Source organism: Equus quagga, unplaced genomic scaffold (genome assembly GCF_021613505.1).
Source record: "Equus quagga isolate Etosha38 unplaced genomic scaffold, UCLA_HA_Equagga_1.0 73442_RagTag, whole genome shotgun sequence".
Classification (NCBI taxonomy): Eukaryota; Metazoa; Chordata; class Mammalia; order Perissodactyla; family Equidae; genus Equus; species Equus quagga.
Genome location: NW_025802777.1, coordinates 1,743,946 through 1,760,537, shown reverse-complemented (window position 1 = coordinate 1,760,537; position 16,592 = coordinate 1,743,946). Strand labels below are relative to the sequence as shown.

The 16,592-nt window shown below is 47.6% G+C and overlaps 2 protein-coding genes across 2 annotated transcripts in view; one reads left to right on the top strand and one right to left on the bottom strand.

Annotated features, from left to right (window-relative positions):
* Nucleotides 1-13,147, bottom strand: part of RSPH1 (radial spoke head component 1) — a 21,807-nt gene extending 8,660 nt beyond the window's left edge. Inside the window, exons 1-6 of the mRNA XM_046651740.1 lie at nt 13,035-13,147; nt 10,686-10,799; nt 10,478-10,583; nt 4,642-4,732; nt 4,001-4,136; nt 471-576 (exon numbers count right to left, since the gene is read on the bottom strand). Coding sequence (XP_046507696.1) covers nt 471-576; nt 4,001-4,136; nt 4,642-4,732; nt 10,478-10,583; nt 10,686-10,799; nt 13,035-13,088 — 607 coding nt within the window. The 5' untranslated portion in view covers nt 13,089-13,147. The remainder of the gene's footprint in view (nt 1-470; nt 577-4,000; nt 4,137-4,641; nt 4,733-10,477; nt 10,584-10,685; nt 10,800-13,034) is intronic.
* A 573-nt stretch (nt 13,148-13,720) lies between these two features.
* Nucleotides 13,721-16,592, top strand: part of SLC37A1 (solute carrier family 37 member 1) — a 78,774-nt gene continuing 75,902 nt past the window's right edge. The window contains exon 1 of the mRNA XM_046651589.1: nt 13,721-13,882. The gene's annotated coding sequence lies outside the window, so the exon portion shown is untranslated. The remainder of the gene's footprint in view (nt 13,883-16,592) is intronic.

Genomic DNA, 16,592 nt, shown 5'->3' with positions numbered 1-16,592 from the left:
ACATACACACACACACAGACACACACACACACACACACACACACATATATTTGGATGCCTAATAATGACAAACCTAGCTGGCTAATTTCCATATCAACCAGGGAATATTAATTTAGCATCATATTAACGTTAAGTATTGGCAAGGAACAAAAAGAGAAAATTATAAGCGGTGCGAGTCACACATCTGAAACACTGAGTTATTGGATGAATTTGGTGACACGGTGGTTACAGATTGCAGGGGTCGGTTCTGGGACCTAACACTGTCCGGAGCTCTCCAACTCAGAGTGAGCTGGTTCCTCTGGACAAAAACTAGGTCTGGATTTCAGCAATAACTGTGAAATGGGATCGTTTAGTTCTGGCTTTTATTTCTAGACCAACACATGCAAATGAAGGAAAATGAAAAAGTGAAAGTCCCCATGCATTGGTGTGACTTCTAGCCTTGTCGGATCTATAGGAACCACATCACCTACGAGTGTGGGAAACGATACAGACTCTGCCACTTACCATATCTGTTAAGCGATATTCCCCATGCTGCTCACAGCCAACATCAAACACATACTTTCCAGGGCCAGCGGGCTGCAAAGGGAATAGAAAGCAAGAGGTGCTACACTCTTAAGTGTCAACACCCCACAGAAAGTGCAAAATGCTTTGTAACGTCACCTCCATAGAACCTGCCCAAACCGTGTAATTGGGCAAAGTCCCACGTAGATTAAAGAATGCTTTTATGAACTAATGGCTGATGGAATTGCAAAGTAGAGGTCCTGTTCCGTTTGTTTTTAGAAACTTCAACTACACTTTATCTCCTTATAAAAGCAATGTATTTATTACAAAACTTTCATTCAGTTGATAGCCACAGTCAAACTAACCAGAGGTGGAACTAATATTTTGACTCTGTAACCTTGTTTCTAGCACATAGATTTTTCTTTATAAAAATCTGATTATAATTGTACATACTGACTCGTACTCTGCTTTTATTTAGAAGTATGCTGTGAACAACTTCCCACGTTCACAAATATTCTGCCACAGCACCAGCTGTCAACCTGGTGTTTCATTTCATCTATGAATTATAATCTGTTCTACCCATTTGTCAAATGTTGTTGACATTTGGTGTTCAGACATTTTTCTTTGACAAAGACTACTATAGGAAACATATTCTGAGTTACATCTTTATGTACACTCTTGATATTTTCCTTAGGGTAAGTTTTCGGAAGTAGAATTTCTGGATAAAAGTATTTACATATATATTTTTTTTTTGACCGGAAGAAAGCTCTAATAATTTTCACTACCACAACAGCACTGAAAAGCCCCCTTATCCTTAAAACCTTGTGTTTTCTGGGCATTAAAACATTTTGTTCTATTTTTAGACTTTTACAAATACGTAAAAACCACCTCATCATTTTAAGTCGCCTCGCTAAAGTTGATAGTAAGGTTGAATTTTTGTCAAGATTTTGACCATTTAAATCATGCTGATTGACACAGGTGTTTTATATATTAAATGCTGCAAATATCCTAACCCCATTGGTTGGTCATTTATCACTTAAATTTTCTTTATAGCATTTTCTAAACTTTAAGGGACTATTTTTATCACACTAAATCTATTGTTTTTCCACTTTATGTGTCGGTTTAAAAGGTTCTCTTTCCTTGTTGCAAAGTTGGTAAACATTCACCTTTCTATCTGTGATTTTCTAGTTTACCTTTAAATCTCCATTTCTTCTAGAAAGTCTCTTCCTCTACACGTTGGAGGACAAATTCTGATTTTATTTTCCTCCCAAATGGTTACCATGCTGGCCCAGCCCCGTTTCTTGGCCTCTCCCCATCATTCTCCGCTGATTTGAGAGGACCCCCCCCTTCAAGTGCTAAATTATTTTGCACCTGGGATCTGCCTCTGACTTTCTAACCTGCTTCGCTGACCCGTATATCTCCATCCCGCTATCACACTGCTGTAACGATCGAAGCTTTACAGCATGTTCCAATAACTTGTCAGCAAGGATGGGAACAGCAATTCTCTGAGGAAGAAAGTCAAACCAATAACAAGAGTGTGCAAAGATGCTGAACCTCACTACGAATCAGGGAGATGCTCATGAAAACAATGAGAGAACATTTTTTGCCCATCAGATTTGCAAAAAATATTGAAAACTGATAATATCCAGTGTTGGATGAGAAAATGGGATAGAGACTCTCATATTCTGTGGGTGACAGTATGAACAGGCACAGTTTTGTAGGACAATTGGCAGTATCCATCATGATTTAAAATAGCAATACTGGGGCCAGCCCTGTGGCTGAGTGGTTAAAGTTCCTCACGCTTCACTTTGGTGGCCCGAGTTCACAGGTTCGGATCCCGGTTGCAGACCTACACCACTCATCAGCCATGTTGTGGCAGCAACCCACATACAAAGTAGAGGAAGATTGGCACAGACATTAGCTCAGGGCTAATCTTCCTCACACACAAAAAAAAAGGTGGGGGAGGATTGGCAACAGATGTTAGTTCAGGGCAAATCTTCCTTACAAAAAAAATTTACATATATATAGATATATATATCTATATATATCAATACTTGTGGATTCAGCAATTCCAGTATCTAACCTATATAAATACTCTCAAGTGTGAAAAAAGATAATGTTCCTTTGTGTATATTTGTGTATTCTGATGTCACGTGATCCCATTTATGACACTAAAACCCTCACCCTATAATTCTATGTAAGTTGTACAAGTGTGTGTTGTTGTATGTATAAGCGCATGTGATGCACAGACAGTGGCATGGAAGGACACTCCTGCAGGGAGAAGAAGCAAGGGGAGGGGAGGGCTGGAGCGTGAGGTAGGCGAGAGGACTCGTGTCTGAGTGTTCGCAGGTAGAATGTACTCACGATTACTTGTAAGTTTAAGGTTCTCACTAGCCAGCAGAGTGAAGCATCCACTTTCGCTCTTCTCTTTCAGACTAGTCTAGCTCTCTGCATTCACTGATTCTTCCCAGGTAACTTTCGTCAAATTCTCTTTCCCTCCGCCCACCTCCCGAGATCAAAAAATACCCCATGGGAATTGAATACACGATGTATAGATTTGAGGAGAATGTGCTGTTTTAATGAAGACTAAAAGTAGACTCTGTAATTAGGGTGTGAATTATATGTAAATGAAAACCGAGCTTTAAGAGAGTCTGAGACGATTTCATTAAATCAGTTCAATGTTCCCTGTGGCAACTTCTAACGCCTTTAATTTGCTCAGCAAACTCCTTCTTCGGGGGAAGTTTCTGCTCAACCCCTGATCAAAGCTAAAACAAACGTCAGGGTGGTCAGGTCAGAATTGTCCAGGGTTTGTCTGCATCCCTCTAGAGCTCGGACAAAAAGGGCAAGCCAAGCCACAGAGTCCTCCAAACAGAAATGACTTATCGCCGGCACCGAGAACTGGAAACCTGCAGACCCGAGAACTGGAAACCTGCAGACCCAAGACCTGGGGCTCTGCGCAGCCCTCCAACCCCACCACAACCTGGAGCTGGTGGGCTGGCTGCAGCACCAGGAAGCAGCTCGTGGGTCTCCATGCACCCACCACCACCCGCCGTTCCCCACCCCAGGGGCTCCAGCCTTGCAGCTCCAGCAGAAAGAAACCCCAAACGCCCACATGCTCAACTGCAGGAAATATTCAGTCATTCCAGGCAAACAAACATTTCATATCAGATTTACCATGAGAGGGAGAACATACAAGAGGTCAAGATGCACCCCCTCCCCCGCGTGTTATAATATGTGGCACATCAGTGCTGGAAGAGGGGAGATTTTACTGAGATGCAGAGAAACAGGCCAAGCCCCCCTCCTCACTATGCCCTCTGTGGCTATCAGAGAGGCTCAGAGAGGCACAGCTGCCTCATTTCCCATATTCAGGGGTCCGGGGGCAGTGAGGAGGTGGTGGGAGAGTTTCCCTAAGTTTTTACTTAGTTTTTTGGCTCACACGGTTACATAGGCTGGGGGAGGAGGGTATTTCATTGGCAAATGTTGCTTCCCTTTGACTTACATTTTTGTTCAAGAACTTGCCCTGGTACCTGTGGTTCAGGTGAATGAGCTCAGCCGCACCCTCCTGCTGTCCGTTTACCCAGGTGCCGACATACTTACTGCCCGTCTCCGCGTAGAAATAGGTGCCTTGCCCGTGCCTGGATAAGACAAGGAACACAATCCATCTTCCACGTGGTGAAAAGCTTCCAGGCTTATAAGACAGATATTTAAATTGAGAGCAGCCTAGGGTGACACAGGCTCACAAGCCGTTTGGCTTCTATATCTGTGCCCGATCAAAGGATGCTCCTGCTCCGTGCGCGCAGCCTGGGACGGGCACTGCCTAGTGGATGACCTTCCTGTCTATCAGTTGGTTCACGCGGGGAAGAGGCAGCACTCCTGGGAGCTGTGGCTCCGGCATCCAGGAGGTTCTTCTGTGCCCTCCACACCCTGGGGCTCCTGGGTGAAGGACCCACGTGTTCTCCCCCCTCGAGACTGCACCTGCCCAGGAACGCATCATCCAGCTGCTCGCCGTAAAGCCGTGGAGGGTTTGAACGGCCTGGCAGGGTTGGTTAATGGGCTTTGCTCTGAGGCTGTTTCTCAATAAGATGTTGTCATGTTCTTGTTACAGGAATCCAGCTGTAGGAATGAAGAGAGAACCCGCACCTTTGATGAGCGAACCACTCTCCAGTGTAGGTGTCGTTATTGACGTAGTAGTACACGCCGTGGCCGTGCCTCTGGTCATCTGCCCACTCCCCTGGAAGGACGACACGAAAGCAGACCCGGGTGAGAGGCAGGCGGTGATGCCCTTCACCACTGCCTCTTTCAACTCTGCCTTCCCTCCCTCCCGCGCCTCTCAGGCAGAGGGCGTGGAGCGGCGGAGCATTTGGGGAGCTGGCTGAGTCGAGGGTTCTCTGGGGACAGATCTCGGCAGGTGTATGTACGTGGCCACGGTCGCCTGCATGTGCCGACAGCAGGTTTCACAGTTGGTGGGCGGCGCAGGAGAGGATTCAGACCAGGGTGTCTGCCCCAGTGCCGGTGGTCCCACCACCACCCTCCGTTTGCCTTGCAAGTGTTTAGTGATCCAGCAACAATGTCAAGACTGGATGGCCTATCCCAGCCACTTGCCAGCATTTCCCTCCATTTCCCACCTTGCCACCTGGCTCCAACCTTTCCAGCCTAGTCTCCAGGGCGACTACATACGACACACCTGTGCACTACGTCCATGTGAGTGGACGCTGCGCCTTTGCCAACCCCCGGCCTCCTCACGTCAATGTCCCTGCCATCTCACCTCCGGGCATTTTCCTGCTGATTTCCTGTGGACTTGATAGGAAATACTGAAACCAGCAAAGATTCCACCATGTTCACAACACACCTCTGCCATAAGGATGACAGCTAACAAGCTGGTGAATGTCGTCAATTCTTGAAGATTAATTCCTGCTCCAGGAAACTCAGAATGTCTTCAGATCTTACACCTCACATTTGAAAGACACTTAGCAGAGGTTTCTGAAGTGGACAACTACCCTAAAAATGAACATGGCATTGCCAATAACAAGTTATGCTGAATGACACTTTCCTAGACTATGAATAATTTAAAAAATGAATTTTGATCACTTTGTTGATCAAAGAGAAAAGATGGAATTCTCTGTTTTCTCTATAGAAAACGATGTTACAAAATTGTTGTCAAATAGAGAGATGTTCCATTATTAGCTAACGAAGATAGGGAAAAGGCATGTGGGAGGTGCGTAAGAGACGAAGTTGTAAAATTCACGTTATTTCCTCAGATTTTGTGATGCTTGTGGTATTTTTAAATTTTTCATTTATTTTGATTTCTCACTACAAATAAAAATTCACTTTTATACCAACATTATGTTCTTTTTTTAAAGAGGGATCCCAAACTTGTATAAGCTTCTGGTTTATACAAAAAACAGATCCAGTGCAGCATGAAGATGAAGAATACACAGCATGCTAAGAATAGGCTCATTATCCCAGAAATATGTGTTTACATGAACAAACCCCGAAGTCTATCTACAAAAGGGAACTTCTACATATTTCCTCCCTCAATCCTACAAGGTCCTGAGCACTTGCAGAGACAGACAAGCAGCTGTACAGATAACGGAGCCGTCCTGGAGGAGCTTGCCCTCATCTCGGGGCGGGAGGCAGACGCACGCACATCAGCAGAGCTCAGCGTAAGGCAACAGAAAGAGCCGCACTGTATGCTTTCAGAGAGTGGATAGCCGTTTAGAAAAGGGCAGGTGTACTGAAGATGCACAAAAAGAAAGAGGTAGCAGTTGGTAGCAACTAAGAAAGAGGACTGTGGGGTTGGCCTGGTGGCGCAGCGGTTAAGTTCACACGTTCTGTTTCGGCGGGCCAGGGTTCACCGGCCTGGATCCCGGGTGCAGACCTATGCACCACTTGTGAAGCCATGCTGTGGCAGGCGCCCCACGTGTAAAGTGAAGGAAGATGGGCACGGATGTTAGCTCAGGGCCAGGCTTCCTCAGCAAAAAGAGGAGGATTGGCAGTGGATGTTAGCTCAGGGCTATTCTTCCTCAAAAGAAAGAAAGAAAGAAAGAGGACTGGCTTCCATGGTGTGATGTGTGACAGGGATGACATGAGCAAGAGAGACAGAGAATCCCCAAACTGAGATAATTCCTTCAAAGCAGGGGCTTGAACCTAAAGTAGCCATGAGGACATGCAGAGTATGCAGAAGTCTTGGAGGACTTGCCTGAATCTTTTTTTTTTTTCCTTGAGGAAGATTGGCCCTGAGCTACTGCCAATCCTCCTCTTTTTGCTGAGGAAGCCTGGCCTTGAGCTAACATCCACACCCATCTTCCTCCACTTTATACGTGGGATGCCTACCACAGCATGGCTTTTGCCAAGCGGTGCCATGTCCGCAGCTGGGATCCGAACTGGCGAACCCCGGGCCGCAGAGAAGCAGAACGTGCAAACTTAACCGCTGCGCCACCGGGCCAGCCCAACTTGCCTGAATCTCAAGGGGCAGTGGTGTCCTGGTAACGTATCAGTTAAAACAACAGCAAAGAAGCAGCAGCCCTGACCTGTAGCATTTGCCAGTTTCTGTGGTATCAACGTTTCCACCGTGGCCAATTTCAAGCTATGCGTGGAGTTGGGAAAAAGAAGTGCCCAGCTGGCTTTTGTGAGCTATCGTGAGCTGACTCCTGCCCAGCTGGGGGCGAAAGAGACCTCTGCTGAAACCCTTGCACCCTTTGGTTTCTTCCCAGCAGAAGACCATGACGGAAATATTGCATCCTCTTCTCTTGTCTCCAGGGTGGTGTGACAAGAAAAACATATTGGGTATTTTGCAGAAAACTTTAAAAAATGTAAGAGAAAAATTAAATTGCAAAAGACTCTAAATTTCAAGCCAGCGAAGATGAGTGAGCAAACTTTTTTAAAAGTCCAAGTTTACTTAACAAACAACTTGTTAAGAGACCCTGCCCACCAGATTATCGTCCGACCACAGTAGACCGTGCAGAACCGAGGAGGGCAGCTAAGCAAACAGACGCCTCCTGGAGCAGGTCTTCCACAGGCATGAGTCAGGTTTTCTTTTTTGAGATGAATGCCATTGAGAAACTTGATTGCTGTTGCTTTAAATTTCCACTTAAGTTTTTAAGTCTTTCTACCCCTAATCCTATACTTTCTCATCATTCTTGATCTTGTCAACTCAAGTTTTTTTCAACCACATTTCTTTTCAGGAGAAACCCTTCGAGTTGGCTGGTTGGTTGGTGGTTTGGGGTTGGGTTTCCCTCAGGGAGAGCACTGTATCCGTTATAAACCTCTTTGTAGGCATCCACCCCTGCCCTCATCCCCATGGCTTCCAGGTCTGGCGATCTGGGGATTAAAGACCATTTGAAATAAAAAGCCTTCACAAAAAGCTTCTCTCCCCACATCTAAAATGCACTTTAGTCACTGGCTCCCTATGCGGGCCCCCAACCTGCTGAGTCAGCAAGACACCGAAGAGAGGGGAGCTAGCATTTGCGAGGAGCCGCTCTGTGCCAGATATCAGCTAGACTCTTTGCACTTCGTTTGGGATGCGTAATAAGTGAAACACATTTTTTCAGATGCAGGACCCAAAAACCAGAGAGACCATGCACGTTGCCCAAGGTCACACAGCAGGACTGATACAAAGATCCAGGTTTGTCTATTCCAACGACATGCTCTCTTCTCCACAAGCACCCTAATAGCCCAGAGCTCATTCTTCTTCCAGCTCCTGCCCCCTGAGAGCTTCTAGGAAAGTTAGCTTCAAGTCGTCAAATCATTTTATTTCTCCACAATTTTGTTATTAAACATCTTTGTTTTTCCTAGTTCTATTTGGCGGGCAACAGGACCAGCATTGGATGGGGACGCTTCCTTCCTCTCCAGCCTCAGAGTACTCCTTGGCCCTCCACCCCCAAACTTTGAGCTCTACAGAGGTGGGTCCTCTCCAAAATCTGGCACCCACTCACCCCTCCGACCTCCTCCTTCACTCCCCTAAGCACCCTTGTTTCCCTGCCGTTGGCCAAGTAGCCACCGAGCCAGGAACGCCTCCCAGCTCCTCGCCTGTCCAAGCACTGCGGCCTCGGCCTGGTCCTGGGCTCCCTGACTGGCCTGGCTCAGCGTCTGGGAGACTTCAGGCCGAGGCTGAGCACACCGCCCTGCCTGAAACCACTCAGTGCCCCTCACAATGGCAGTCGGCCAATGCACAGCTGCGAGGAACTCAGCCACGTGTGAACTCGGACTTGATGGCTGGAAGATTGTACACTTACTGAGCTAAAATTGATATTGCCGCTTCTGACCTCAGAGGAGAGACCTCTGAGGAGTGACCGCACCTGCGCCCTTTAAGATGCGAAACCACACGGAGGAACAAAAATTTCCAACATTTCCAGAGAAGTTTTAGACGTTAGCTAACCTTTGTATTAAACATTCCTTCAATTCCTTATTCTGAGCATCTTTTTATATAAATATATATGTGTGTTGTTCGACTTGTATTAACACCTTCACTGAAATAAAAAATGACAACAATGAGATTACTTTCATAAGGATTTGGGAGGAATTAAATCAAGCCCTAAATTAAATTATTTAAGGTTGATTTAAAAAGCAGATGGTGTTTTTTCTGGAGCAAGCCTTCTAAGATCGATGAAATAAACAACAGAAATTCCATCTCTCTCAGGGCCGGCCCCGTGGCCGAGTGGTTAAGTTCACGCACTCCACTTCCACCGCCCAGGGTTTCGCCGGTTCAGCTCCTGGGCTCAGACCTAGCACTGCTCATCAAGCCATGCTGAGGCAGCATCCCACAGAGCACAGCCAGAAGGGCCTACAATTAGAATATGTAGCTACATACTAGGGGGACTTTGGGGAAAAGAAGAAGAAGAAGAAAAAAAGAAGATTGGCAACAGGTGTTAGCTCAGGACCAATCTTACAAAAAAGAAATTCCATCTCTAACAGGAAAGCATTAACACTCTTCACCTTGGTCTCAGATCCCACAGAAGCCTTCTAGAATAGCCCTTGGTTCTGGTTTTATGTGGCAACAAGACAGGGAGTTCCAGCTTGCACTCTGAGGATGCATCCTCCTTACTAAGAAGCAATGGGATCACAAACTGCATCGTCGCCCAGCTGACACTTACTGAGTGCTTACCATTGGTCAGGCGTGGTTCTGTGTGTTTCATGTGTATTCATTCATTTAATCCTCACACTGCAGATGGGAAAGCTGAGGCAAGGAGCAGGGAGGTGCCCGAACAAGGTCACACCTATTGTCACCACAGTCCCAGGGTTGGGATCACAGATCTTTTTGGCAATCTAATCAAAGTAGGTGACTCCCTAGAACATAGAATTTTGCACAGGGTCTGAAGGCTCACAACCCACTCCCTCCTTGCCTCTCTTCCCAGGTTCAGACACACCTTCACACCTCATCAAGATTAGACTAACACTGTAGTCACACCAGGTGACAATGGTGTGTGGGGCAGCAGTGTGGTTCTTGGAAATAAGGGAACAAGGATCTTCCCGAGACATAAGATTGGCCTGTAAGGAACATGGCAGAGATAGGAACACCAGCCTAATGAGACAGAATGCCTCCGAGACCAGAAGCCCTCAGAGAAGGAACCATCAGGTCTAAAGAAACAGTGTGCTCATCAGAAGGGGGGTTGTCAGAAACAGAAATAAGTCCAAGGAGATGAAGCTAACAAGCATCGAAAGTCATGGGGCCAACCAACTGCGCGAGGTCTGTGCTCGCCAGCTGCCTCCCTAGTGTTAGCTCCGCAGTACACGGGCTCACAGGAGAGAAAGTGCTGGTCACGGGAACAGTCATGTTTCCCACCCTGGATCAATTCACTGATTACAAGGCTTTCTGGTTTCTGGGCCAACCCTGTGAACATAGGAACACAATTTTTGTTTGTTGAATGACTGACTAACCTGGAGAACTTTACGCTTTCTCGTATATCTCAGTATACACAGACAAGTTCAATCCCAAAAGCCCTCTGCCACACAACTCCGCTTCGTGAGAACATTTTACCTTCATATCTTGATCCATCTGGATATATAAATGTGCCATGACCATGCTTTTTATTTTTGGCATATTCTCCGATGTAGCGAGCACCATTTTTAAATTTGTAGATCCCCTGAAACACATCGATTATATAATCTGTATCATTCCTGAATCTTGTACTTGCTAATAGAGTATTAAATAGGGAAAACCACTCCTTCAAGTCAGAGGCTCTGACCTGGCCGTGCCTTTTACCGTGCTCATAGTTCCCTTCATACGTGTCCCCGTTGGGCAGTCTCGCTTTCCCATGGCCATGCCGCTCACCTGCCTCATTCCGACTCCCTTCATATTCCTGGGTGAAAGAAATCAGAATTATTAGAGCTCCAACTTAGTAAGCGCTAACCACGTGTTAAGCACTGTGTAAACAGTATTCCATTGAATTCTCCCAATTCTTGGCCCCGTCTACAGATAGGTAACCAGCCTGGAAGACAGGAGCGTGGATCAAGGCCTTGAGGCTAGTACCTGTCCACAGCGGGAGCCACCCTCTTCCCCTCCAACATCTGAGCTTGCAATTTATTACGATAACCCTTTACGCTATAAACAAAATCAGCCAATTTGTGAAAAACATAAAGTACTCCAAATTGTGTTCTTTAGCAGAACATGTTTGAAACAGCGTATGCAGGCGGAACAGGTCCTGAGGCACAAAAATATCTCCCCATTTGCTCCCTCCAGTAATCCAGGACTTAAATGCAAATGCTTAAGAAAAGTAGCTCTTCCTTCAAACGAGGCCTGGGGAGCCTGAGGCCTGAAGACAGCTTCGGCCTTCCGGGAAGGGAAAGGATGGGAGGGAGAGGGCAGGAGGAAGCTGGGGAGTAAATGGGGCTCCACTGTCACAAGAATCTCCTAACTCAACTTAGTTTATCTTAGTTTTACACTCCTTATTAAAAGACTGAAGGTTCAAACCTCATAGCCCATGTGGAAATAATTGTGTATCTATCTTCAAAGTAAATCAATAAAAGATGTAACACAAGCTTGAAATTTACCTATTTTTCCCTATCCTTCATAAAATAAGCATTCCTCAAGCGCCTCGTACCTGAGTGTAGAGTGCACATCATAAATAACGGCCAAGGCACAGAGCAACGATGGATGGAGTTGGATCCGTAGAGAATTATTACAAGACAGGTTCAGACACGGAAAGTTGAGGACTTCAGAAACAAACATTTGTGCAGTTCTTGTCATTTCCTAGCACTGCTTGGTTCAGAAATTCTTGACCAGGATATAAGGTAAAAGTCTGTGACCTTACAGATTTGTTTCAGGGTTAGTCTAAATCAAAATGTACCAGAGGCCCCTCCTCCTGCCCCAAAGAGCCTTCCAGTACGCCCAACCCTGAGCCGCTGGGGTGGCTGAGCAGGAGGGCAGTCCTTTAAAGTGATCTCAACCGTGATTTGAAGCTGAAAATTATGGGCACTGAAAAGTTGCAAATCAGTAGGGCCATTGGAGGAGATAAACTAGAAAGCTTACTGAGTGGGTTTGGCAGTTTGGGTTCCCTCAGAAGCAGATTCTGAGCAAGTGATTTTTTAAAAAAACAAAAAGTGCTCCCCAGAGAAACCAGTAAAGGGTGTGGAGAAACAGATATGAAAGAAGAGGCTGCCAAGTATGGCTGATGTCAGGTGATATCCCAGACTCAGCCTCATCCACAGGGGACCCTGGAGCATAAACCGCTCCAATTTGTCCTGCTTTTTAGCACTAGCTTCTGGCTGTCGAGGGGCACATGGATCCCACGTACTTCTGGCTCTCCCTACCAGCCAGGTGGCTCCAGTGTGTGGAGGTGCTAGTCTTGAACAGCAAATCAGGCAGAAGCTGGGAGCTGGGTGTGCAGAGTTAGCAAAAAGTTCTGAGCAGGCACTGACAGCATCTATCACAGCACAGGTACTAATTTTTCAGTTAATTCTGAAACCATCTCAACTCTGTACCCTGCACACACACAGCAGTTGAGGCTCCCAACCTGTCAGCCAGAAAATGGTTACCCTCTGGCTTAGAGAGGCTAATCTCTGGGCAGTACAAATATGCCCACACAGAGCCCAGCTCACATCACTGGATGTGCATCTCTTACGACCTACATCAGTTCCGACAAGGGTGAAGAAAGCACATATGGGTTGTGGGTCTATATGCTAATATCTTCAGAAAGATTTCGCTGAGCCTGAGACCTCCTCAGCATTTCTTGAAGGCTGCCAGGAAGGAGCTTTCCTACCCGGCCATCCAAGAAAACTGACTGGATGGAGGGTAACAGCAGGGAAGAGGGCGCTTCCAAAGCCTTGACTTAGAAATCTTTGCCTTTAATGGGAGGCGGGATGGAGTGGGAGGAGAGAGAGAAGGGATGTGGCAAGCTGACGTCACAAGGTTTCACTTTTCAGCACCAACTTCCAGGAGGCAGCGCCCGCCGTGGCCGGCTTGATCCTAATCCCTGGCCGGTCTGCCGGAGGGCACTGTGGCTGGCCTCCAGGCCTCCCCACTCTCGGAACCCGGCTGCGGGGGTCCGCTCGCCACCGCGCACCGCAGAAGTCCCTCCCTCACCCGAAGCTCTCACCCCAATATCATTCTCTCCCTCCTCCTCCAACTCCTCCGAGCCCAGGTCTGACATGGCCTTGCCCCAGTCTCGGTCCCCGCCGCCGCAGGCCCCTCTCCAGTCGGTAGGTACCAGCCACCAGTACTGCCGCGTCCGCCGTCACCATGGAGACGAGGCCAGGCCCGCCTCCCTCCCGGCGCCGGCTGGGAGGGGAGGGAAGGGGCGGAGAGGAGTCTGGCAGCCACGGGATGCTGTTATGGCAACGGGACGGATCGGCCAATCGCCGCTGGGGAAAAGAGAGTGGGTGTGGCCTGGAGCGGGAAGGGGCGGGGCAGAGGGCGCGGAGTGGAGCCAATGGCAGCCAGAAGATATTGTCATAGCAACGGGAAGGGGCGTCTCGACCAATCGCCGCCTGAGAAGAGGGAGGGGACGGGGCCTGGGGCGAAGAAGTACCCACCAGCTCTCTAACCTGGACGCCACGTGGCTGGTCCCTGGAATCCCTTTAGTTGGCTGCCGGGTGATGCTGCAACGAGAAGCCACCTTTGGAACAGGGCCCTAAAGAGGAGGGGCGCAGGAGGCGTGTCGGGCCAGCTCTTAGAGTTTCAACCCTGCCCGGTGCTGGGCACTACCCCTTCCGACCCCGCCCCTCAGCTTTTCGGGTTTTTCCGGAAGCCCTGTCTGCTCCTCCTCACCCTTCTGGGGCTCTTCCGACCCTTCGGTTTTGGCAGACACCGAGACGTGTCCGCTGAGATCTTTTCTCGCGTTTGTAAACATCTCCTCCTGACTCAAACAGTCAGCTCTGACCTCTTAGCAGATGCGTGTCCACACCGATGCCCGTCAGGGTTTGACATCCCTCCTCAACCCCAAACGTGAGTCCAGCCCCCTCTGGGGTCCCATACGGAGATCTGCTCCCTCACACACTCCCACCCAGTCACATGTGCGCACACACACACATGAACATCCGCACTCATTCCCGCTCGCTAATGGGCCCCTCCTCCTGGCTTCCCTCCAGTCACCTGACACTTCGCCTGCCCCGGGCCCCTCCTGATCTCCTTCCCATTTCCTCTGTCATCACCCCAGATTCAGGCCTTCCTACTGCCCCAGTAAGCTCTGGCCAACAGCCTCCAATCAGGGCATACCTTTCCCCCACAATAAAGCTTTCTCACTCCTGATTGGGGGCTATTGGCCTGGGAGTGTTGTAGGTGGGCTAACGAGAAGCCCGGCATCCTATGTGATTGGGTAAGAGCAAATTCAGCTTTCTCTGGTTGGCCCTAAGTTGGAAGTAGGGACAAAAATTAGGAAAACTCTGTTTTTAATCAAGTCCTGGCCCTTTGGGGTCAACTGTTACAGGGGTTATTGTTTGTTCCTGAATCAGTTGGTAGAGATAGCACACCAACTTCCTACAAGTCTGACTTACAGCCGGCTGGCTTCCTGGGATGGCTACTCTGCATAATGGGTTGGCTTCCTGGGCTGGTTGCTGCAGGCTGTGGGTCAGAGTTCTATTTTCATATATGGTTTGGCCATTGTACATTTGTATAACCAATTTCTAGTGTGTTTTTGCAAATTATAGAAATAACTGTGTTTCATCTTAAATCTAAATATGGTACGGTGCTCTTAGTTTCTTTTGAGATTTAATACCTTCAACAGAAATAATATCAATCATTTTATTTCTTCAAATCTAATATCTAAGTATCCACAAAACTTGATCTAAATGGAGGCAAAACAGGTCTTAAAGTCATCATTGTTCAGTGGAAACGTTACTCATCCAAAGTCAGAATGCCCAAGTTCTAATTCGGGGTTCCCATGGCTTATTAGCTTGGTGACCTCAGGCAACTCCCCTGCCCTCTGAGCCTCAGGTTCCTATTCTCTTAACTAGGGAGAAGAAACCCTTTCAGTCTTGAAGGGCGGCCATGGGGATCAAGGATGCTACTTTATTAGTGTATTGTTATTTATTATGATAGCTTCATAATGTTAACAATGAAGATATTACAGAAATATCACATATCATTAATAGAAAGTGCCCCTCACACCCACACCAAGGGGTGTTGTTTGTTGTTGCTGGAGGGGCAGGGGGAGGGAGGACTGATAAACACAGAGTTTGATCTTGCCGGCAGCCTTGAGGTGAATAATCCACAGATCTTCAGGAGCATACATACCCTGTAGACCTCTCTCTCAGAAATAATGACATAATAGCAGGTTGCAATCTTAACCAGCCTTAACCAAATCTCATCACAGGCCCAAACACATCACTTACTGGAAAAAGGAACAATTTGCAAGCAAATTAACACACAAAACACTACAATTGTATTGTTTCTAGATGCAAAGATGAAAAGATTATAAACACCAAAATTTAACAGTTTTTGTTGTGGGGAAAGTAAGGGAATTGGAATAATAGATGATCATTATTTTTTATACTTAGCAGTTGCCAGATTTACTACAACTGAGCGTGTCTTTCTATAATAAAATGTCAAAAACAGTTTAAATGTTAGAAGTCTGGGATGGCAAACAAGCATATGCAAGCGAACATTAGCTCTTTGCATATAAATATAAACGACGGAAACTCAACCTCCACATCTGCTCTAACAATGATGGTAACGAAGGTTTGCTAAATCCTGACTCTGCGTTGGCAGTATTTTAAGGGTTTTACATGAATAATCTTATTAAATCCCAGCCATCATTTTCCCATGGTACAGCTCAGGAAAGGCAGCCCCAGAGAGGTGAAGCCATTGGTCCAGATCCTACAGCCAGCGGAATTCAAACCAAGCCATCCGACTCAAGAGCTATTGTTGTTGATCAATATACTCCACTACCTCCCATATCTCTAATTTAAAGGAATAACTGTGGTCTTCTGAGACTGACCTTAAACCATCTACCAAGCAGAGAACCACTGGCCCGAAGAGCCTTAGACTGAAAAGACCAAAAAAGCGGCTTCAGCAAACCCTGTCCCAGATCACATCATTAGCAGCTGGGTGCCTAGCTGTTGCACTATTGTACCCTAAAATTTACAAGACAGAGTGCCTCATCCACTCTCGCCCTGTGAGAGACCTGGGGAGTCCCAGGAAGACTTCATCGGGCCAAGCTGATACTGGCAGCCCCAGACTCCCTGGCCCCTACCCCCTAGGTGACCCGGAAGTGCTTGGTGATTACAGAAGCAGCATTTTCAAACTCCGAAGGCCCTCAAAACGCTGGCTTAGCTCCTCTTCACCAGAAAAAGGGAGGAAATCCTCTTCTACCCCTTAGTCTTGTCAGGAAGACACTTCCCAGAATCCACCAGCAGGGACTTCCCATAATCCATGGGGCCGGGGTCGCCCTATGACCCCCCCAGCCAGCCCTTCCCATCATCCACCGGGAGGGGTTTCCCATCATCCTCCAGGACACACTATCCATCATCCACCACAGAGGTCTTCCCGTCACCCACCAGGAGGAGCTTCCCATCACCCCCCGGGAGCGATTTCCCATCATCCCCCAGCAGGGACCTCGCGCAGACGCAGTGTTTCGCAGAGCAGGGAGGGCCGAGGCTGCAGGGCCTCGGTGGTTGGAGAGAGTGAGGGCCCACCGTTCCTCCGAGCTCCATCTCCC